Here is a 22,137-nt window from a genome sequence, read left to right on the forward strand (position 1 = left end):
GGCTCTATCCTTGTTTATAGAACACGGAAGCTGATTTTAATTTTTTATTATCTGCTTTAATTTATTATCTTTTCATCTTTTTATTAATATTATTATCTAAGAAATAAATTAAAAAACAACTTACTCTACTACTAGCACTTTCTGGTCTTATTTCTTCTTCACCTGCACTATGACTTCTTCTTCTAGCAATAGGTGCTGCAAGTTTGTTGGGATTAACATATGGTGTGTCTATTGGCAGTCTGGGATCAATGAAAGTTGTACTTCTTGAAGTATGATCAATAAAAAATTGCTAATAAAAACAAAAATTAATACATTATAATATCATGATATAAGCTTTGAACTTTGTATTACATGTTGTTGTATATAAATTTTATAGACTTGTAGAACATAATGGAAGAGTAATTTATTTCATGAAATTATTTATAACATTTTAGGAAAAATTTCATATTATTAATGTCATAAAAAATATACTTTCCTATTGGAAATTTTAATTTAATTTTTTAAAGAAGAATGTGCATTATTACATTTTTGTCATTTAATCACAATCATATTTATGTTGCATTTGCTACATTTCTTTAGTCAATAAATGTTATGGTAGAAAAATAAAAATGAAAAAGTAATGAATTTGACTTAATGGAAGAGTAATTTATATAACTATCTTCTAAGTCAAATTCATTACTTTTTCATTTTTATTTTTCTACCATAACATTTATTGACTAAAGAAATGTAGCAAATGCAACATAAATATGATTGTGATTAAATGACAAAAATGTAATAATGCACATTCTTCTTTAAAAAATTAAATTAAAATTTCCAATAGGAAAGTATATTTTTTATGACATTAATAATATGAAATTTTTCCTAAAATGTTATAAATAATTTCATGAAATAAAATCTGTTAACTATTTCGAAACATTTTTAAAACCATATATAATTAAGTTCACTATTCTGTTTGAACATGTCTAATTTTCTAAGGTTCAAGAAACCTCTAAACTAGACTAGACATTGTTAGTTACTAAATGGTGGTGGTCTCATGTTTCTATCCCACATTTCATATAATGCTGCACAGGAGGGCTTTATTTATCAATCAATCAATCCTGACAATTATTTAGCTTAAATATGAGATATTTAATTACCTTAAGTATTGCTTTTTAACATAGATCATCTTCATATGAATCTAATTGTTTAAATAAATTCTAACAGAGCATTTTTTTACTAATTGTTTTTCTGTATCAAAATAATTACCATATTTACTTGCACATAAGACGAGGTGTGACTTTAAAGATCAAAATAAAGAAAATTAGATTTATTAATACAATTCTAATTTTATTTTGTTTAATCACAAGTAAAATATCAAATGCACATAAATGCACACATTGTCCTGCAAAAATTACTGGCATTTTAAACTTTAAGGAAAAAGTCTTGTAAAATCAACATAATTTGTTCATGTAAAGCTGGACAATTGGGAATCCTTTTTTTTTCCAATTCTTAACAGTTGAATCCACTCTCCGTCAATTAAACTTATGAGTTTCTCTGAATTCTTATTTCTAAATAATCATTGTTTTCATGTGAAAATGGATTAAAACTTATATCGGGTTCCCATGTGATTTTGGAATTTCAATCTGTAATTCAATTCAAAAGCTTTGCTTTTCCTATTATCTTTACTCCTGACAATATACAAGAATATACCCACATAAAATACTTATGCTTACCCTCTTGTATTTAAAAACATAAGGTAAAAAATGTGAATACACAGTTCACAAGAATTATTTGCAAAAACACAAAGAATCTATATATATAGTGTGTGTTAGATAATATTTTGTATTTTTATTAATATTCACATTTACCTTTCCAGATCTATCCAATTTTGTTTCCCAACCTCTTGGTAAATCTCTAACAGTATCAGCAAATTTATTCAAAAGACATACTAGATCTCGGTTGTGTTGATATCTAAAAATATAAAATAATTTTCAGTTATTACAAAAAATATTGTGATTAATAGAAATAAAACTGTAAAAAAGGAAAAACATCAAACACTAAGATACATATACTTTTTCTATCAGGCAAAAGGCAAAAACATTTGTAAGGAGAGATCTTGTCCTTAGAGTGGGCATGTCAAGCAGTGATTTTATAGGAACAATTCTCTGATTTGAATGAAACTAACATAAAAGTAATTCTTATAAAGAATAATCAAAAGTGTATTTTTTTGCCTTTATAGAAATTTTTATAACAGTCAATCACAATTTCAAAATTTTGAAAAATTCTATGATGACAACAAATTGTTGTGAAAAAATATTCATTATAGATCAAGTCAACATTAAATTTGTGTTTTTGCATTTGTTTTAAAAATATATACAGTGTACTTTATATTAGTGTATATTAAGCAATTATTCTCATAATTGTTCCATTTTTTTAATGGCTAGCCATCATTCTGCCATTCTAGAGGAATGAATGCCTTAATTTTCATGGATGGGTTGACTCACATATATCACACCTCATACTTCATATCTAGATAATCTTACTGGTCTAGATGCACATATTATTTTTATTTGTAACCCCCATCTTAGAATTTTTATGTTACCCCAAAACTTTTTAACTGATTAAGTAATATAAGAATACAAATTATTTTGCACACTGCATTGTGCACTTACTATCATAAAATTTCTCAAGTAATTTACTATTTCTTAACTCATTTCATACAAATTTTATTTTATTAAAACAGAGAACAGATTTGATAACTCTCTGAGTATAAAAATAAAATTTTGCATCTTATTTATGCTTTTAAGGCAAAAATATATTTTATTACTTTTATACATAAATTACTTATATACTCAGTTTAAAAATTCTGATTTTAACAGTGTATAATAAATGTTTAAATACAATATATAATTTTACATAAATCATCTATTTTTTAAATAGCCTATTTAAAATATAAATTCATTCATTATAAATGAAATACCTTTCAAATGTTGATGGATCCCTTCTAATTTTTGTGGTCATATGTTTTAATGATGAACTTCTATTATACATGGTGATGGCTTCCTATTAGAATTATATATAAGAAGAATATATAAGAACAATGTATACCTTTAACATAAGAACAATCTGTGAAATTTTTTATCTTACATCATTCATATGCAACACACTGAAAAAGTCTGGACGAGTGATAAAACGGACAGCTGGAGAGCATAATAATAATACTCTCTGATTTTCAGGACTTGATGAAGAAGGCACTGGTGTGGAACCAGAGGCAGTAGCTGAGGCTGCATCCTCATGAGTTCGTGAAGTAATGGTTCGACGTATGCTCTGATACCTGATTATGCCCATTAATCAATGCAAATATCTAAAATTTTTTCCATTAACCTGTCATACAAACAAACTAACCTGCGGTCCAATTGTTGTCGCTGTAATTCATTTGTTGTACCTAAATTCTGTTGTTGGGAAGCTGTAGGACGAGTCCACGTTGTTGTACGATTCACATGATCTATATAAAATATTCGTCCATGGCTGTCTATTCTTGCTTCCCAATCTATAAACAATTAACCAGATAACATTAACTATATATTATTTAATTGTTCATATTTATAATTATAAATATTTTAAAAGTAAATCAACATATTTTGTTCACAAACTAAATTAATTTATTAAAAAAAGCACTTTAGAAAATCACATATTTGACTTAATATTTGTATTTTTTTTTCTACTTCTGAATATCATAAATAATTCAATCCTTTTTTATGAAAATATATTTAACCTTTATGCAATATATCTTAAGTAAAATAATCATATTACTTTTTTAGATTGCTCAAACAATAGCATGCACACCAGAAACAACTGTGTGGAATACTAAGAATACTAAACATTAGAACAAGCCTTAATTCAAACGATTAGTGTCATATTTATTTTTATTTTAATACAATTGTTTTTTAACAGATTTCAATGTTGTCATCATTTAACTCATTCATAATCAGGGTACTTGCCAAAATCTACAAAAAAATTTCCCAGTTTTTCCCAGAGAAAAATTTTTTCAATTTATTTTTAACTCTTCACAAGAAGAACCTTTGCAATTTTATATTTCATATTTCCATTACAAAATAAACAATACTAAAACAATTCATTTCAGTTTTAGTTTCTGTAGAAACATCATTGAAAATAAATAGTTAATATTAGTGATAGTAATATAAAATCCTCGGTAATGGATCTCAATTCAATAGATTTCAAGTTTAACAAACAAAATTTGATATTTTCTAAGTTGGTATTATTTTTTGTAATGCAACAGATTTTAAAATAATTTTATTTACTAATTCATTATGGATAATTTATTTTTATTTATTATAATTTTCTATTACTTAGAAATATTATATATTTAGTGAAATTTGCAGCTTTTTATGTAATGTAGGTTGTACTGTGTTTCAAAATGTAGTTTAGACAGTCTCCATGCATCTGACTTTTCAGACAGATGAGCTATCTTGATTTGGATAAATTTGCCAAGTTTTTGTGATTTAGCAGCTCCCTTTAATGCTCCATTTGTTTGTCTCAACCCTTTCATAGTATTTATCTAGGATAGAATGTTAACTACTGTGGCTGTATTCCATCTAACTGCATTGTCTTGTGTAGCAAAGAATAATAGTGGTAGTGAGATGCCCTTACTGGCTTTATAGTGATTTGACATCAAATTTGAAAACAATTTGACACACATTGGTAAAGTTTAGGAAGTGTATCCTGTATAAAAGTGTTTTTCAACCATCAATCCATGGACCAGTGCTGGTCTATGAAAAAATTTCATCAGTCCTCAGAAAAATATTTGACCATACTGAAATTGATGTAGTTGATTATGAATGACATAAATAGTAGTCTAGAGTTACTTTCAGTAACAAAGTACATATAGTAACTCTAAGTAAGCATAAATAAGCATAATTCATGATCCACATAAAATTATGAATAATTTTAATGGTCCACAATGAGCAAAAGCTTGAGAAATACTGCTAAAGAGACTATTTGTCTAGGGGGACTGCATAACTGCGATAAACTCATCACCTGTTAGAAATAACTCATTTGACCAGTTGGCAAGTCTTGTGCTCTATACTTGTAATTCTTTATTTGCCATCCTACAAACTTCTGGAGGTGTTTTTCTATCATGAAAGTAGAAGAGCCATATTTTTCCAAAACTAGTCTGAGTTCTGTTTTGTTTGAGTTTTTGCAAAGACAATAATCTTGGTATACTGGATACTGGGATGACAGACCTTTAAAAAATGGCATTACACAAGTCAAGGCAAATTTAGAGTGCCTTCATACCCTGTTTTGTAATTTTTATAAAGTCATCTAGTGCAGGTGTGCAATTTGTGCTCTATGTATTCTAGGAGGACTTACTTGTAGCTGTCTTTTTTCATTAGTACAAGTGCCTTACTTCTGTTGACTGTCATCATAATGATACAGTTGTGTGTGCACCTTGTTTGTTTGTTGTATGGTCTTTTCATAATTGACATTTGTGAGTTGCTTCTTGTGTTGAGCAGGATGATGGGCATCTTTTATCTGTACAGGTAATGTCATCTACAGATCAAACCAGCATCCCAAAGAAAAGAAATGGAATGTATTATCCATTTCAGAGATAATATAGTCCATTTCTTTTCTTTGGGTTCTGGGCCATATCTTGGGCTGTATTTGAAGGCTATTCTCAAACACTTTTGGTTCAATGTTGTTCCAACATAGAAGTTAATGCTTCAATCTTGCATTTAGGAAGGCCTGATTGGATGTGTAGAAACCACCTGAAGCTTTTTGATGAATTTCTCTGAAGATGACACATAATCTATTGCTTCTTAATCCCAACATTGTAAAATGCACAAATTTTTTGCAATGACATCACCCAACAGCATGATGTGCTGAAATGAGCACTACTTTGAATTTTTTTTTTCAAACTGATGTTCTAGAACTCAATCATTGAACATTTGAAGATGGCTATTCGAGATAGATGAAAACATTTAATAAATTAATCTTCTAATAACAAAACATTAATCAATACAAAATTCACCAAACTTATGTAGGTCTAGCACATAAGTGAGAAAACTGTTACTAGCATTTTCAATGTGTAGAAGGCTCTCTGACATATTTGAATTTGAACATATTAGTAACTTATATGCAAGGTCTACATAAGGTTGGTGAACTTTATATTATAATGAAAACATTTGTTTTTTCTTGCTATAGTATGTGTTAGAAACTTTACTGACCAGTATGATATTGTTTTGTATATAAATAAAAAAAAAAAAAAACTTTTAATCTAAGGATTTGTGATATCCTTACATGTTTGTCATATCTTTACAAAGAAAGCTACAAGTTTTTACTCATGTTCAATATATAATTGTTCAGCTGTTATTTCAGGATAAATGGGGCCATTTATCTTTTTCTTATCAGAAAAGAAAAAATCCCAAATGAAGTTACTGTTGTCTTATGCATGTGGTGAGAGATGGTTCTTCACAAAGAGACAGGAAATAAAACAAAAAAAACGTGCTTTAATTTTTCTTGTGGTAACTAATACAAGAAAGGTTCATACGGATTCCGACCTCCTAATTCCTTAATTCAAAAAAATACACCTGTTCCGATACACAGCAGAACAAGAACTCTCGCGATACAAAAATTTCCTTATTATCTAACTTAAATCTACTTATTCTAAAAATATAAGAGAGAAAAAAAGGGATAGAACATGAGAAAGACAGAAATATATTCTCTAGAAGGAACGGGTACCCGAATTGGCGATCGATGTGGAGCAGTTGGATGACATTGTCTTGGGATGTCTTTCGGGGACGTCTGTGGAAATTGATGGAAAAATGTCTGGGATCCTTAGTCTACCAATGTCCTTAATAACGATCTCCTTTCTTCAGAACTGTTCGTGACCCTTTTTCAGGTGGAGCAACACCGACCTGGAGACCTTTCTCATATACGTCTTTCCTTTTCTAGACCCAAAGCAAAAGTGACCTTCTGGTCTCCTACTTGCCCTCTGGGCTCTTTCTTTTCCTTGTCCCCTAACTAGGTCACCCACCCCCCACAGTTAGAAGAAAGTTCCAGGAAGTATAGACAAAGGAACATAGAACAAAGAAGGAAAGGGATGGAAAAACAATACATATAAAAATATAAAATTTACACTGGTGTATCACCACATTACATATGGAGTTGTAGCACATAAGATGCGCTAATTTATGTGCGCATCTTATGTGCTACAACTCCATATTCCAATTTAACAACAAGACCTATTTACAAAAACGAGGGGTACCCATGGGCAGCCCACTGTCTAGCGACTTATGTGAGCTGGTATTACGTAGATTGGAAGAAACAGTCATACCAAAGTATAGTTCTAATATAATTATTTATAAGAGATATGTGGACGATGTCTTTATTCTGTGGAAAACGAAACCACACATCAATGAGTTTTTGAGCCACATGAACAAAAATCCATACGGGCTGACCCTGAAACTAGATCAATTAACAACCATCAATGCACACTTCCTAGACATAAACATCATGCTCAACGGTGGAAGTATTGATACGGGTATATATTATAAACCCAGCTACATCCCATGGTTTATACCGGCAAACTCAGCGGACCCGTACAATTATAAAATCGCAGCATTCCGGGCATTGGTTAGAAGAGCATTTATGCACCCTTCTAAATGGAGTGACACGATAACTGAGTTACAAAATATAGAACGCATTGCAGTCGCACATGGATACAGAAAAGAACTAATACGAGGACTGGCAAATGCCTATTTACGAACACATGAAACACAAGAGGCACCCATTACTCAAAATGCTAATCAAGATTCAAAGAGAAGACTCAATATCGTTGAATACAGCAAACAATTTCAAGCGTTATGTAGAGAAATTGCAACTAAAACGAACACCAAGGTAGCGTACTGAAGTACCCCCAATATATATCAATTACTACGTAATGCAAGCAAAAGACAAATAGAACAATCTTAGAGCTCCGGGGGTATATAGTATTCCTGTAAAAGATGATCAATTTAAACAAGAAATGGTATACATAGGCTCCACGAAGCGTTCAATCCAACAGAGAATTAAGGAGCACAAATATGACATAGAACATGCTCGATACACCACTGCACTATCCACCTACGCAACCAACCCGGATATTCACGCAGAACTATCAAAAGTCAAATTACTAAATAGAGCTTTTAATATGGACCACATCAGAGCCCTTGAAGCCCTGGAAATCTACAAAGCTGGCAGGACGGGGAGATGTATAAACACCAAAGACGGCAATATGCTTTCTTATGCTTCGCGTTACATATGCGAAGAACAACAAAACGATGACGATACGTAACACGCGCATGAATTCGATTATATTTGAAAACTAAACGTTCATTCTAAAAATGGAATCCAAGTATTTTAACCTGAAGCAGGCCTCGACTGAGGCCGAAAACGTTTGTTTTTACAAATAATTTACAAGTACTGGACAATAAAGGTTTAGTAAGTGCGATTCCATTTATAGAAAATGTTCCATGAATAAGCATTCCATTTAAAATTTAACTTTAGAAGTCTTTAGAATACTTTTAACTTCAAAAGTATTATAATACTTTTGTAAATAGAATGTGACTTTAAGTTAGCATTCAGTTGTATGTGTCAGAAGAGAGAAAGGAAAGTGACTTTGAAATAAACTGTAATGCTTTCAGTGTAAAAGTTGGAAGCATCAAAAATCATTCTTTATTATATGCAGAAGAAAAAATACTTTTATACAGATTGTTGAAAAAAATGGAATATCCTGTTATTAATGCTGGATATTCAATTTTTTTTAATGTCTGTATTACAGACATTTATATTGTATAATCAAAATTTAATTTTCAAATCTTAAAATCTTTTCCAAACTTTCAAGAGAGGAAAATGTGGGATATCTGAAAATATTTGAAATATAATTTTAAATCCAAAAATTTTATGACAATATATATTTTAAAAAGAACTTATCCATTTTAAATTAGGTTGCGGTTGTTTCTCAGATAACCGCAACTGAAAATAATCAATATTAAATTATTTATTAAAATTAATAACTAATAAATTATAAAATATGTATAATTTAAAATAGTTTATTTTAAAAATATTTCTTACATGGAGGCAGTGGTTCTTCTAATTCTACTCTCTGATACCTAATGGTTCTTTCAGGAATAGAAGGCAGCCGAGTGGTAGGGAAATGTAAGGAGGTAGTGGTTGATGGTGTTTCAGCACTGGGTGTATTGATAGTTGGTATCACAGTGTTAGTTGAGATACTAATATTAAAATAAAATAAAAATTAATTCTTACATAAACATTTTAAAACATTCATCAAATATTTTAATTTTATAATAAAATTCTATATTATTAAAACTAAGCCAAACGATTGCCATAATTAATTGGGCTAATATTAATAAGTATAAACTAAGTAATTTGGTACTCAAGGTAGATGTTGTGTGCCCTCTCTTATATAAATTAATAATTATAATAATTTATTAAATAATTTAGAACATTCTGGAAGAAAAGAACTAGCACGGAGCAGGACTTGTGCCTCTAGTACCAAATTACTTAGTTTCTAATTATTAATTATAGCATAATATTAGCCCAATTAATTATGGTGATCATTTGGCTTAGTATCAGTACATTGGGTTTAGGGATGTTGATACATATATCTATATTATTAAATAAATCTATTATTCAACATTTTATTTTCCTGTAAGAGAAATATTTCAAAGATGTAACAATCTTTTATAATTTTTATAAAGAATTTTTAACATTTTCTGAGAATGAAGGTAGTCTTCAAAATACTTTATTAATTTAACCTTTTAATTAATAATATAACTCGACATTTAAAAATTACTTCAAATAAAGTATATTTTATTTAATTAAGAAAAGGAAAAAAAACAACATATAATGTTTTGAGTTTGCCCATTTTTATGACCATGTCTAATATATCTTGTTTGTGTTTCAATTTTTATATATGTATGTTGTGATAGAAATGGAAAATAAACATGTTAAAATGTATTTTAATTATAATTTGCTTAATTTTTAATTAAAAATAAACAAAAAAGCTAGCATTTCTAGAAATTGGATGGAAATTGAATCTTTTTGATATTCTTTCTGAAGTTTAATTTTTAAGTTTGGCTCTATCCTACAGAATGTCAATCATCTTATAAAAATTACAAAGTTGAGGACTAAATACAGAAAACATTTTGAAATATTCTACATATATGTTTACAACCATCAGAATGTAAGTACTACTAGGGGAGTCATCTTTTCATTAGAAACTCTTCATTGCCTAAACACATGGAAATTATTTGGTAATGAATACTTTGAATGAATGTATAGAAGATTTCAGTATTTTAACCTTCAATTTTGTAATTTTTCTAATATGTGCCATCCTGAAATTTTGAAAATTTTTATTTTTACAAAGGTCAACATTCTTATTTGCAATTTCTTTCAGTGTAATTTATTATTGCTGATTATTCTTTTGATACTGGTATTTATATAAAATAGCAGAAACTCTACGTAAAAATGTTAAAATTCTGGAAAAAAAAATAATTTTTAGAAAAATTAAATTATGAAAAAAATATCAAAACAAACGACAGAATTCTTTTGAATTCTGTTGTCTTTATATTCTTCCCATAGTTTATTTTATAGAATCTGAGAGATTCCACTTGATTGCAAAATTCCAGGAAATAGCTGATTTCTTAAAAAGAAAAGAAAAAAAAAAAAAAAAGGTTAAAACAAGTTTTAATGAACTGCCTAGCTGTTTTGTTATTTTTAAATTATTTTTGTGAATCATACGATAATTTTGTTCATATAATGATTATTTATTTACTTGTACTCAATTTTTGAAACAAAAAAGATTTTTAGTTCTTTTTAAAGCTCTGTTTCAGTTTCAGCTTTTTGTAAAAACTAAAACTGTGGTTCAGTATCTGAGATCAACTCGTCACAGTGTAGGGAGTGATACAAAAAGTGACTGAACTGATTAGATACAAAGTTCAACATTCCAATTTAACTTTTAAAATACAAGATTCTTACATTTTGACTAATTTTTCCAATTAATATCTACAGGCATAGCTGAGATACTATTCATTTTTTGCAGCTATTGTTATATTATTATTTTTTATACCACAAATTTCTATCTCACTGCTTTAATGTTCCCTAAATCTTGTTCATACAACTGGTCATATTCTGCATCTCTGATGTTTTCTAAACAATAAAAGATAGTTAGATGCCAAGTCAGTTAAAAATTGTTAGTATTCTATTTTGAGAAACTTGAGATTAAATCCAGGCAACTCAGAATTTTCAGACAGTCTATCCTGGATATGTCAGACAGTGTTCCTCATCATCTAGCCAAGTCATTATATGATTAGTTAGTCTAACCTTCACTTATAGAACTATTAATTTACCATACTACTCATAGTGCCAACTGGGGGACATCAGCACCCATGGGCTATAACTCCCCCATGGCACTCATCCAGCTACCTCTAAAAGGTGGGAACAATGAGTTAATGAGTATAAATTACTCAATGTACATTATATTATTTTATTCACACTTATACACCATAACAGCATTTTAATAAATTTTACACAGTTCATCATTAATATGTTTTTAAACATACAATAGAGTCCTGCTAGTCTGAACTAATTGGGATTAGCCTAATAATTGAAATAATGATTTATTAATTTTGTAGAGAATTAATACAGTACTACAATAAAATACAAATTTTTTTTGTTGTGAAATTCTAAATCTTTTTGTACCATTAATACCATTTAAATTCAACTGGAAAATACAAAAACAAAATGTATATTTTGTGAACTAAAAAATTTCCTCTCCACCAACTGAAACAGGTTTGGATTAGGCAGACATTTGAAACTCTACTGTATTCAATTTAAAATACTTTTGACAATAGACATCTCTTTCCCCTAAAAGTCTATTAAATTGAGGATTTGCTGTAATTTTATTGCCTTAAATTTAAGCTTAGTTCATACACAGAGCAAACTGCTGATAAAAAGCAAAAGCCTAATAAATATTGAGGCAGCAGTAAAGTTTTTTCAAATTTTTTTGTTTTGAGAATTGCAATTACATTTTAACATTCACCACTAACTGAAACAAAGAATTTTAGAGATAAGAAAGAGAGATTTAAACAAAGCTGCTTCAATTATATTCTTATAATTAATTTTAAAATGTTCTTTTTGGAAAATAAATGGATGAAGTAAGTATAAAAAACAATTTATCATCAGCAACCATATTGTTTCAATGACATTGGCTATGGTTCACATAATTGTTCATTTTACTTTTCTTGTTTAGAGAGAATCTAGTTAGCTTTTCCATCTCCTTGTCATAGAATGTTGCTGCCAATGAACTGAGATGACGTTAACGTTGTTTTGAAGATCGTCATTAGTCTCAAATCTCTGCCCTCCTAGCCACTTTTCCTGTTCAGGAAAGAGGTGGAAGTCACTCGGCGCTAAATCGGGGCTATATGCTGGTTGTTTAAAGATGATGAAGACTTCTACCAGACTTCAGACCTTTCAGACTTCCACTCAGCTTTTAATATGTGAAGACTTCCATCTCTTTCCTGAACTGAAAATGTATCTAGCAGGGCAGAGATTTGAGACTTCAGATGGTCTTAACAACATTGTTTCGAAGATCATCGTAAGTCATTGGCGAAAACATTCTATGACAAGGGGGGTGGAAAAGCTTGTCCACAGATAATCACTGTGAAGATTGAGGCATTTGTCAAATGTCAAAAAGTAACCATGTTTGTACCTAACTTTTGGTAATAAATTCATTTTGTTATTTACACTTGCCTTTTTTTATGGACCATCAGAGCTTGGAAAAACTACCCCCGTATATTAAGGAAGCCCACTAATGTATTTTTTGTTTGTAAAAGTTTATATCCGTTCTAGCAATTTTTTTGTGTGGTATATATTATTGAGGATGATACATACAAAAATAAGGTATATATTAAATTATATACATGTTTTTAAACACTATTGTTATTTACACAAATTAATAAATTATTACTTATTCCACTTCTTTCTGTATATTAATTCTGATTTGTATGTTTTTTGAAAGTTAAAAGCAATTCTAAAAACCACTATTCCAAACATGAATATTTTGTAAAGTTGCTATGATTCGCAATAAACAATACAAAAGTAGTTTCAAATTACAGTGGTGCCTTGACTTATAAGTTTGTCATGGAACAAATTAAACCCTTAACTCAAATTACTTGTATGTCAATCAATTTTTTCCATTGAAATGCCATTAATCTGTTCCAGACACTTCAAAACACTGCAAATTTTTTGTTACATGTTTTTAAATAAGAAAAATGTACTTATAAATAGCAAATATTCTATAAAAACACTATAGAATGTACTGCAATAAACTGGTTTTGCAGATGTTGCAGCATTTGCTGCATAGATAAAGAAAGAAAAGAGAAAATTTGAGAAATGATAGACAGTGGCACCACATGGAAGTGAACTAATGCCTACATCATTCAATCACGTGTTTTTCTATAAGCTAGTCTGTCAAACATTGGAAGAGTAACAAAAAATGATGAAATTACAGCAACTTTCCATATTCTTTTTCTTAATCTATGGTTTGTTGTGGCATTTGCTGCACCAACTAGAGGTAAGTTCTGAAGCTGGCGTGTAACCTGAATTTTAGCTCTCAACTCAAAACAAAAAAATCAGCCAAGAAATATGAGTTTTTCAAGATACAAGCTAAGTTGGGATACTTGTAAGTCAAGGTACCACTGCATTCTTAATTAATTCAATTATCTTATTGTTTACATTACAAAGCCAAATGTTCAAAAATTTCAAGATTTTAATAAAAGCTAGCTTTATGTAAGCTATCTAAATTTTGTAATTTACAAAAGACTATCTTCAAGCAGTTAAAATTTTACATTCAAGCTAACATTTTTGGCCATGTAAATGGTCTTTTTCAGGTTCCAAAGATTGAACTACTGTATTTACTCACATATAAGACAACGTTTTTATTTATTTTTCACTGCTTCAAAAACCTAGGTCATCCTATATGCACAAGCAAAGGACTCTTTGCATTTTTGCAATAATTTTTGTCAACCCTGTCTTTGCATTTTTTACTGGATGCTCGCTCTCTAATGTTTAAAAACAAAACTATTTTATCTGGGTCATTTGAATCATTCTTGTGTATTGTCAGGAGTAAAGATGAATAGCAATAGGAAAAGCAAAGCTTTTGAATTGAATTCCAAATTGAAATTCCAGAATCGGCTTACAAGTAGTTCTGTTCCCTGAATACTGGGAATTTGGTCATGGGTTCGTGCCTCACCAGAATGGCTAGTCATGTGGAGTTTTCCAGGTTTTTCTCTACATCTGTAATGCCTGAATAAGAGCCAGTTACCCTTAAAAAGACCTCCTGGAAGGCATCCCCAAGGCAGATTGCCCAAGTGTTGCATTGCCGTAACTTAACAAAACAAACAAAAACAAAATTCCAAAATCACTCAGGAGCCCAATATAAGTTTTAATCCATTCCCACATGAAAACATATTATTTGGAAATCAGAATTCAGAGAAACTCATAAATGTAATCGATGGAGAGTGGATTACACTGTTAAGAATTGGCAAAAAAGTTCCTGATTGTCCAGCTTTACATTAAGGAAAAATCTTGTAAAATTGGCAACATAATTTAAAGTTTAAAATGCTAGTAATTTTTGTGGGACAATGTGTGCATTTACATACATTTGATAATATTTTATTTATGATTAAATGAAATAAAATTAGAATTGTATTAATATATCTAATTTTCTTGATTTTAAATCTTTATCTTGATCTTTAAAGTCACATCTTGTCCTATATGCAAGGTCGTCTTATATGCGAGTAAATATGGTAATATGAAATACAAATTTTAGAATACATGCACTTGCACTTACAAAATATATACAATTCAAATAACATAAAATACTAAAAATTAAAATACAGTAGCCCCTCTTTATATTGTGGATTTGGATATATCACGCCTTTTTTTGGGTCCCAAATTTTAAAATCACTTGAGTCAATAAATTTTAAAACATCAATTGCCATTGAATTTCTTTTTGCAATGAAATATGGTATTTTATTCCTACCATTATCCTTGAAACTACCACCACAAGTGAAACAATAAATTCGTCAAAATCTAAATAAGCAAAACAGGTGGACCATTTGTGATTCCTTTTGATATTAAAAGTTGTTTATTTATTGGTTTTAAGTACCTGCTCCTCATTTACAAGTTTCTGTGAATTCTAAATTTCATACCTTTACGTGATTGACACAATACTGTCAATTCACATAAAGGTGTGAAATTTCAAATTCACCATGTAATGTGTAAAGGAAGAGATTTCTTTATTTCCAAACAGAAAGTTCTAAAATTCTTATACAGTAGTAACTTTATTTTCCTTTTTAGAGAATTTTTTACTCTTTGATGTTCTATTATATGTTCAATCTTTATTTTTAAATTTTGTATTTATGTTATTTTTCAACTGTAAGTTATTGATCAGTATTTGGAACATGGTTGAATTTAAATTTTAAAAAACTATTCTATTATTATATGTTCATTCCTGATGATAGCTGAAAACATTAGTAAAATTTAAAAATTTTACATTTATTCCAGTTAAGAAATTTTATTACTACTGTATTCATAATTTTTAATAAGCAATTTATTATGAAATATAATACTGTGTAATAAAATCGCTATTTTGTTTTTATATTGACAATATGTTTAAATGTTATTGTTAAAGAACCAATAATGCTAAATGGGCATTCATTGTCTCAATGTTTACATAATCATCAATTAATACAATATAACCAAGAATAAAATTCAGTATTGAAAAACTAAGTTTATTTTATATCAGAAACACTTGCTGATGAAAGAATAGAGGATAGAAATTCCATAGCATATATTGATATAATCTGTTTAGTATAAGCCCAGAATTTTAGTACTCAGTTGTATTATGCTTTTTCTTTGTCTCCCAACAAGTGTGATATAATGAGGGGCTATTATAATCAGAAACAGCTAAGAATTACAACCGACAATAATAAAATAAAAGGTGAAGATTTAGGAAAAACTGATATTTTAAGAAGGAGCTTCTAAGCTGTGTCATAACCCTAATTATTAATGCATTCAACAGTAATGGCTTGTTTATAAATTTGCATAATTGTTAGTTCAAATATTTAACTGCTTGAAGATTGTCTTGTAATTTATTTAAAGTAATAAAATAATTGCTTCACTGAAGTGATATAATCTATATTTCATATTATTTGAATATTATTGGAATAAGTCAAACAAACTATACATATCCAAAACATTTTTTAAATGGATGATCTAGGACAGCAGTTCCCAACTTATTTTTATCTTGGAACCCTTTTCATCTTAGTAAAAAATGTTGGAACCCTGGCAGTTTTTAATGATCATAGATAACACAGCAAACAGAAACACCAAAAACAGATTAATAATGAAAAGCAAATATTATTACAGTGGGTGATCAGTTAACGAACAGATCAGACAACGAACACATGTTCAGATAACGAATGCTTTACTGAACAAACATAAATGGAAGCAACGGAAAATAAGAATACAGACTTATTTCCCCCTTGTCTTCAGGTAACAATTTGAAAACCTTTCGGAGCGCGGGAGACGTCAACATCGATGCTCAACCCGATACCGATAATTGTAATTCCAGCTTTTCGTTTACCTTTCTGACAAATAATTTTTTATAGCATTCGCGAGACTGTCAGACGGGCACTTGTTAAGTTTTCGTCAGGATTTATTTATGAAAGGTGAAAGTTTAACTGTCCTATCGGATATTCGTTAACGTTTTAATACCAAATTTTGAATTTCACCCGGGCCTTGCATTTAAAAAATTTTTTGTGGGCTAGTTGATTTCTGTTCTCTGAATTTTGTAAGTGCTTTTATGAACTTTTTATTTAAAAAAGAAACTAAGAAACTGATAATATTATGGAGCCTAAAAAGAGGAGTGTCAAGAACTGTGTTCACCATAGAAACCAAGTAAGAGATAATAGCCAAGGTAGAAAGTGGGCACAAGATGTCTGATATTCAGTGCTGTAACTAGCTATTCCTGTGCCCTGTGCAAGAATTTGCATTTAGGTCCCTTAATTAATTAGGTTTGGAAAAATAATAAAACAAATACATGCATTTTGGGCCCCCCCTTTCAAGTGGGCTCTGTGTGGGTGCACCTGTTGCATCTACTTAGTTATGGCACTGCTGATATTGCTAGGCAGTATGGCTCAAACAGGTCTACAGTAGGCACAATCTTGGCTATGAAAGATATATTAACAAGTCTCAAGCTGCTAATGGAGTAATGAAAATCACATCTGAGAGCTCATAATGGAACCTGAAACTGATCTGACAACAGAACTCCGAGAACTCTCAAATGAAGAATACCAAGAAATTAGGAGAGATATGTTTTCTTTTGAAAAAGAGGGAGGATGTCAGAACAATGATCATCCAAGTGGCATCCAAACCAGAATAAGGTTAATGGGGTTGGGGATCTCTACAATTACAATACTATTAGTTAGTTCCAAAAAATCATGAAGAAAAGAGAAAAACAATCAACATTGGACAGATTCTTTAATCCCCACAAATGGAAAAAACATGACTAATAAAAATGCAAGACTGCATATATATGTATTTTTACTATTACATATAAATAAATGTAGTAAAAAACTATATATTTTTTAATTTTTGGAGTCTCTGGAATGAATTAATCAAATTCCCATAAAAGCCTATGGTAAATTGATGATCAGTTAACAAACAATTCGGATAACGAACAAAGTCTTGGAACGGATTATGTTCGTTAACCGATCACCCACTGTACTTAATTCAAATTGGTCATTAATGTGAAGGGTTAATTAAACTCTTTTCTTTCAATATTTTAAACAGTGCTAGTGTCTGGATTTGTACTTTTGTTTGTATCTGCCCTTTCAGTCTCCTTGTCACTAGAAATATTTGGAGTACTTGTCATATTTTTCTTCAAAATTATTCTCTTAGCCAATGCTCCATGATTTTTTAATTTGGGGTATACACAAAACTGAAAGCACTATAAATTTATATATAATTCCCACTATATTTTTATATATAAAAAATATTTAAAATATCACAAAATGATTACAATGCAAAACTAATAATCTTTGACTGATATGCCTGCTTGTATGCCATACTATTGCATTACAACACACTACAGATGATGGGACATTAATTAATTTAACACCTTGGCGACAAGTGAAGCTCGTCTGATGTGAGTGTCCTGTCACTAGTATTATAGTATGTACAGTACAGTATCATTGGTCATCTGACTAGCCACTCCCATCATTAGATTCAATAGACTTGCACTGCAGGTAGACAAATTAAAGCATATTTAATGATTGTGTTATTATTTATATGTTGGTTATATTTTTTAAATGATTTTTAGCTTTAGGTTAAGTTTTACTGTTTTTATGGTTTTCATTATCTTGACAAAAATTATATCATGACTTTAGTTTGTTAAATTATCGATAAATTGGTCCCCACTGTTTATAAAGCTATCAATAACTCTAGAATGTGTATAGGACATCATAAGACTCTATCCAAGACTACAACAATTACATCTCACATCCCAAATCTGCATTGGCACATACATCACTCTACTCAATGGATTTTATTGTGGTACCCAAATTTTATTGCATCCACGATAAAATCATCCAAATCTCAATAAAAACAGAATCCAACTTTAAATATCTGAAGACAAAGTCTGCCCAAATAGAGACCACCATTTATCTTCAGATATTTAACTATAATAATAGCCATTGGATGAAAATCTACAAACAATCCAACTCAAAAGTTAGGAACCTGTGATCTAGGAAAATGTATTTGTTATTTCAATGTTGTAAAATTAAGTTGGAATTTTATGTAAGATAAGAAAATAGCAGAACTTGATTAAAAATGAAATGAAAATTATTACAATATGAAAATTTTGAAACCTATTTCACAAACATATATTTATAAATTAATAAGTAGCTCAATTCAAAGTCTTTTTCACTTAAATAATCTTTCTTATACTAGTATAATTATCCAATGCCTCCTCTATTCTATACAAAAAATCTTACCAGTAGGATTCATGATTCTTTATGTAATCTCATTGGCTACATGCTCACCAATAAGACAGAATGTTGAGTATTGGTCAAAATAACAAAAAATGACAGTTAGCAGTCACATGTTAGAATAAGTGTGAAACCTCTTTAATAATTAATCACTGACAAAACCCAGTGTTTTAGTTGTTCAGCATCATACAGTTGGCCACTTATGCCAGTATGAAACTAGGATAAGTGGCCTTTTAGGAAAATTTTATAGTATTTCTAGATCAGTGTTTTTCAACCTTCTTGAATATGCGACCCCTTTACAAATTAAAAAATTCTGGCGACCCCTCCCCTAGGGCCATATTAAAACTATATCAGTGATTTTAAAAACTATGTATTTAATTTTCTTTCTGTTGAGACAAATTATTGTTGATTAAAATGAAAATTTCGGAAGAATCGACAATAACTTAACACACAAAGTATGAAACTTCCTTTAATTATAACATTGGGGGCACAGGGAGCTATTGACCTTTTTTTTTATTTTTTTTAGGATCAGAATTTTCAGCTTCTACTTTCTATTTCTTTTTGCAAATCAGCTCAACACTTTTTCTGCAAATCAGCTATCATTTTCTGGGGTGGGCCGTAATTCTCACTGAAATTGTAGTTTTTTTAATGTAGTGTAGGACCTAAAAACACTTGTCTTTCTCTTTTACTTGCGACCCCCAGGTTGAAAAACACTGTTCTAGATATTCATATTTATCAATAAATCTTTCAATACTTTAATTTATGAAAATATTGTTTAAATATTTTAATCTATTAAAAAAAATTTAGAATTTTAAGTAATATTTTAAATATATATAATAATAATTATAATAATTACAGTTATACATATCAGATATAAATAAAAAATTTTTAAATTTATTTATTTATTTTACCTGGCAGTTTGGTTGACATTTGATGCCATTTCATTATGAAGCTGAGTTTGAGGACTTGCTAACTGAGAGGGTGTGGGAGGACAAGGATGAGAAGGTGCAATTTCTCCTTCATCTTGAATTGGACTAGTAGCTGCTGGAGGAGAAATACCAGTTATAGAAAGATTATCTTCTGTTGGGCTAAACGGGCCATCTTCTGGAATTGGACTAACAGTTAAACCAGGTGAAACTGGAGGTTGGGAACTATCTGGTGTTGATAAGAGACTTTGATCACTTGGACTATAGGGAATAATTGATTCAGCATTTAATTCAGCACTGATATCACATGGTAAATGGGATGAGGAGTCTCCAGAAGGTATATCAATACTCAAATACCTATCATTTTCTCCGCCAGCAGAAGTTAAGCTTTCTGAGTCAGATATTCCAGATAGTATCCTAGGTGGAGGTTCTTCAGCCGTTACTAATTCTTCATTTTCACTTGCACTTAGTGTTTGAGAAGAAGGACTAGTTGAAGGTGAGGGATCTGCACCTGGAACACAAACATTATAACTACTAGGTATTTCAATGCAACTATCCAGCATCATTTCATCACATTCTGATATGGGTAAAGAATTTGAAAGATCATGAAGTGCCAAATCATGATTAATATCATGCTCATCAGATGAAAAAACTTCTATTTCTGCATTTGTTGATTCATGCCTATCTATATCATATTCTGGTATTGATATTTCAGGACAAAACAATAACCTATCATCATCACCTTCTAAAACAACTACTTCACTTAAATTTTCCAAAGAAGGCACTCCTTCCTGGATGGAATCATGCTCAGGTGTTGCAAGTGGAGCTGTCCTATTTTGAAGGGCACTATCATCATCAGGTTCATTTATTAATGGTTCTTCATTTCTTACTTGTTCTGAAATTAGTGGACCTACAGACTGATTTAAACACATTTGTTGAGGCATTTGTAATACAGCTGGTCTCTGTATTCCACTTGATGTTCTCTGTGGTAATGCAGGAGGAGGGCTTGAATCTGCAACTGATAGTGCTGATGTTGAAGTAGATAAACTATCATCAGAATCCACTCCTGAAGGTATTACATTATCTTCTTGAACAAGCTGACCATTTTGTTCATCGGTATCAACTATTTCTAACATGAAACTATCTTCTGGTTTTAAGTGTCGTGGTTTTGGTGGAGGTGGTTGATTATTTGCTTCTATATGAAAAGCTTTGGTACGTTCTAAAGGTCGATGGCTTTGATGTTTTTGCTTAGGTGGTAATGGTGGAGGTATGTCAGACTGTTCTGTAGTTGGCTGAGTTGGTGCTGTTAAAACTTCACTCGCACTCTGAAGCACATATTCTAAATTTGTGAATGCCATGTTAGTACTGCTACCAGTACTAGAAGATCGTTGGGGAGGTTGTTGTGATGATCTTCTCTGAGGTGGAGCCACACCAGCAGCACTACTGATACTGTGTTCACTTCCAGATCTTACATTCCGCCCATGAACTTCTCTCCTTACAGGTTCTCCAGATCGTTGCTGTCCAGAATTACCACTACCTGTTCCAACATTTCCATTAGGAAGATGAGAAACCCTACATACAACAGGTGGTTGCTGATGTTGTGGTGTTGTTGGGACGGAAGACCCTTGATTCTGAGCTTCAGGTAAATCTGATACATAAATTGGATTGTGAACTTGACGTATATGAGTCCAGGGGTCAACTATAAGTGAATAAAAAATTGGAAACTTTAATTTTAAGTTATTTAAATTATAAAATAAAATAATTCAATTAAAAACTATAAATAGTCATAATTTTCTTCCTCAACAAGGCTAATAATGATCCTTCTGTCAAGAAAGTTTTTATCTTTTTCTTAGCAATTTGAAAATACTGAATCTTCAATATGTAGTGTAAAAATAACAGTTATTTATAAAACACTGTGTATAATTTCAAATGTTTAAATAATTTTTATTTAAATATAAAACTTTTTACTTCATCAGTTTAACTACATTCTCTTTTTCCAGGAAATGACTATTATGGAGTCCACAGAAAACAGGTTAAAAAAATTAATTTTGTTTTTGTTTTTGTTTGTGTGAAGACTAATAGTCTCAATGTTTATGGAT

At 30.2% G+C, this 22,137-nt stretch overlaps 1 protein-coding gene across 1 annotated transcript in view; it reads right to left on the reverse strand.

The window, feature by feature from the left end:
* The window catches only part of LOC111640962 (E3 ubiquitin-protein ligase HECW2-like), a 38,856-nt gene extending 17,314 nt beyond the window's left edge, over positions 1–21,542 (reverse strand). Inside the window, exons 1-8 of the mRNA XM_023387058.1 lie at positions 20,396–21,542; positions 20,024–20,299; positions 9,112–9,269; positions 3,385–3,529; positions 3,127–3,313; positions 2,960–3,042; positions 1,848–1,950; positions 125–289 (exon numbers count right to left, since the gene is read on the reverse strand). Coding sequence (XP_023242826.1) covers positions 125–289; positions 1,848–1,950; positions 2,960–3,042; positions 3,127–3,313; positions 3,385–3,529; positions 9,112–9,269; positions 20,024–20,299; positions 20,396–21,396 — 2,118 coding nt within the window. The 5' untranslated portion in view covers positions 21,397–21,542. The remainder of the gene's footprint in view (positions 1–124; positions 290–1,847; positions 1,951–2,959; positions 3,043–3,126; positions 3,314–3,384; positions 3,530–9,111; positions 9,270–20,023; positions 20,300–20,395) is intronic.
* Positions 21,543–22,137: the final 595 nt, after the last annotated feature.

The sequence above is a fragment of the Centruroides sculpturatus genome, unplaced genomic scaffold (assembly GCF_000671375.1).
Source record: "Centruroides sculpturatus isolate CEXI.00-Female unplaced genomic scaffold, Cexi_2.0 scaffold1412, whole genome shotgun sequence".
In the NCBI taxonomy this organism is placed as follows: domain Eukaryota; kingdom Metazoa; phylum Arthropoda; class Arachnida; order Scorpiones; family Buthidae; genus Centruroides; species Centruroides sculpturatus.